The sequence below is a fragment of the Elaeis guineensis genome, chromosome 13 (genome assembly GCF_000442705.2).
Source record: "Elaeis guineensis isolate ETL-2024a chromosome 13, EG11, whole genome shotgun sequence".
Lineage (NCBI taxonomy): Eukaryota > Viridiplantae > Streptophyta > Magnoliopsida > Arecales > Arecaceae > Elaeis > Elaeis guineensis.
In genome coordinates this window covers 5,834,096-5,836,454 of record NC_026005.2, presented here as the reverse complement: position 1 = coordinate 5,836,454, position 2,359 = coordinate 5,834,096, and the positions used below count along the sequence as shown (strand labels likewise).

The 2,359-nt window shown below is 48.5% G+C and overlaps 1 protein-coding gene across 1 annotated transcript; it reads right to left on the bottom strand.

Moving 5' to 3' along the window:
- Positions 1-494: 494 nt before the first annotated feature.
- On the bottom strand, positions 495-1,684 carry LOC105056796 (protein PHOSPHATE-INDUCED 1). The gene has a single exon (XM_010939108.4). It carries the CDS (start codon positions 1,604-1,606, stop codon positions 665-667), a length of 942 nt encoding a protein of 313 aa, XP_010937410.1. The 5' UTR covers positions 1,607-1,684; the 3' UTR covers positions 495-664.
- Between the last annotated feature and the right edge of the window lie 675 nt (positions 1,685-2,359).

The window sequence follows — 2,359 nt, the reverse complement described above, 5'->3', positions numbered from 1 at the left end:
TTAATTAATATGAGTATAAATATATCCGTGGAAATAAAAAAAATAAAATAATCAAAAATTAGGTAGAAAGATTTGATGAAGAATCCCATAATATAGTTCTAGTATAGCTGGCTACAGTACTGGGACTAAACGAGACACTTTTTAAGAACGAGTAGGATGGCCAGAGGTCGCATTTTAGTATTATTCTATGCATTCTAAACAGATGGGCGAAACCAGGCAAACAAAACAACAGTTTGCTCCTACACAGACCATGGAGGAGCCTTTCGTCGGTGAGCATGTATGGAGCTGAGATGCTGCCCAACATGGACTTTTTTTAAAGCAAAAAGTTTATACTTGGTTATGTTTCAACGGAGCCAGCTTTCCTTTGGCCACTAACATGTCAAGTAATACTATGCGTTGATTTCCAACTTCCTAAAATCGGATATCGAGAGATATAATGATAGTAAATTAATCGTAGTAGTGTCCTTCAAATCTTCATTCCAAAGACGAGCATGTGAGAGGTCAAAATGATAGACTTTTCTCTTTATTATATTTAGTTTCCACGATAGAACGACCAACAATTAAATGAAAGAATTCTATTTTTCAAACTTCACCTCCATATCTACATACAAAACAATGTCTAAGAATCCCATATCTTCCGATTAAAAACAGCTAAATCCCCATCCTAAACCAAGGTGGAGCAGGAGCCCGTTGACGGGTCAAACAACGCAGGGACCACGTACTTCCTCCCGCGGGCCCCATTCGCGTTGTAGCTCGCCCCCGTCGTGGCGTCCACCAACAAATCCCCGGGATATCCCGGATATGCCCCCTTGGCATAAACCCCGGGACACGCCGTCGCCGCCTCCAACGGCGCTTCCTTCGGGCCCTGGTAGAATCCGTCACCGAACGGGTTGGTCACCGTGCCGGCCATCATGCTCGCCAGGTTCATCACCATGCCGTCAATCCCGACGTCGCCGTTAGGCGCCACTAACGGCGGGGTCTGTGGCCCGTAGACTGGCTGGTGGAAGGGCCAGGCGCACTGACCCGGGCACTGCGTCGCCGGGTTCCCGACCCAGATGTAGCTCGAGCCGGCCTTCCGGTCCGAATCATGGAGCCCACACCGGCTCATGCAGAACCCCTCGACCGTCACATCCTCGGCCGTTAAAACCAGCGCGATCCCGCCGTTCTTCGTGCCAGCCTTGGCCGCCAGCTCGGAGATTTGGTCTCTCGTAAGGGACTTGCCCAAAGAGCATATCTCGTCCGAGACTTGGCCAGCCAAAAGGATTTGGCTCTTCTTTGGGCTCTTGATTCCAGCCTTGCTCAAATAGAACTCATCAATGGTGTTCCACCACTGAGATACAGAAGGGCTTGATAGCTTTTGGTAGGGCTGGGGAGTGAGGGAGAGGAGAAAGTCGGAGATGATGGACTTCTGGGTTGGGGTGAACTTGCCATACCAAAGGATGGAGATGGGGACGTCACCTTGGAGCACTACTCCATTGTGGTATTTGAGTGGTGTTGGTTGGACCAAGGTGGCTAGCTTTCTGGATCCCATGCACACTTGGGCTAAGCTCATGACTAGTACTACTACCCCTAGAAGGGTCGCGCTAGCTACTTGAGTTGAAGCCATTATTTGGGAAGGGGGAAGGTCTCGGAGCACGGAAGAAAGGAGAGGTGTTTGATCGATGGAGTTGGATGAGTGGGGAAGGGGATATAAATAGGTGAGGAGGGGCGAGTGCGTTAAATGATTATCGATCACTTGGGATAAAATAAATAAGGGAAAGGGGGCTTCGTCTCACCTTCGTGAGACAATGTGCAACACACTATATGGAGTGGAATTCTAGACAGCTGGTAGGATCCATTCCACGCCTTTCTAGTCTTAGACAGCTGGTGGGATCCATTCCATACCCTTCTCGTCTTCTGTGTCTGCGTGAAAGTTTCGAGTCTTGGACCAATGAGCTCTGAAATATTGCAGTTTAATGGACAGGGGACTTCTAGTAGGTGTCATGGTTGGCGATGAAATATAGAGAAAGGACAAGACGCGGAGTGGTGGCCGCGGAGTTGGGTAGGGATGGTTCCTAGATGGTCTGCTTTGGATGGCTTAATGGGTCGGGAAGGTTCAAGAATGGATGGCTTTCAACTATCTTAGCCGCTCGTTAAGCGAGTGCATGCGCCCCATTCCCTTGGAGTCTCCTGGCAATATTAGCGTGCGATGGCTGTTTGTCTGGTGGACAGCTCAGTGGTTCCCACGCGTGTCAGGTAACAAGTCTAGACCGTGGGACATATTTAATGAATGACGCGAATGCTCAGGCCCATTCTTATTAATTTTACCAAAACAATAATTGTTCATGTTTGGCTCAGTACTCATAATTAAGTGAGTCTT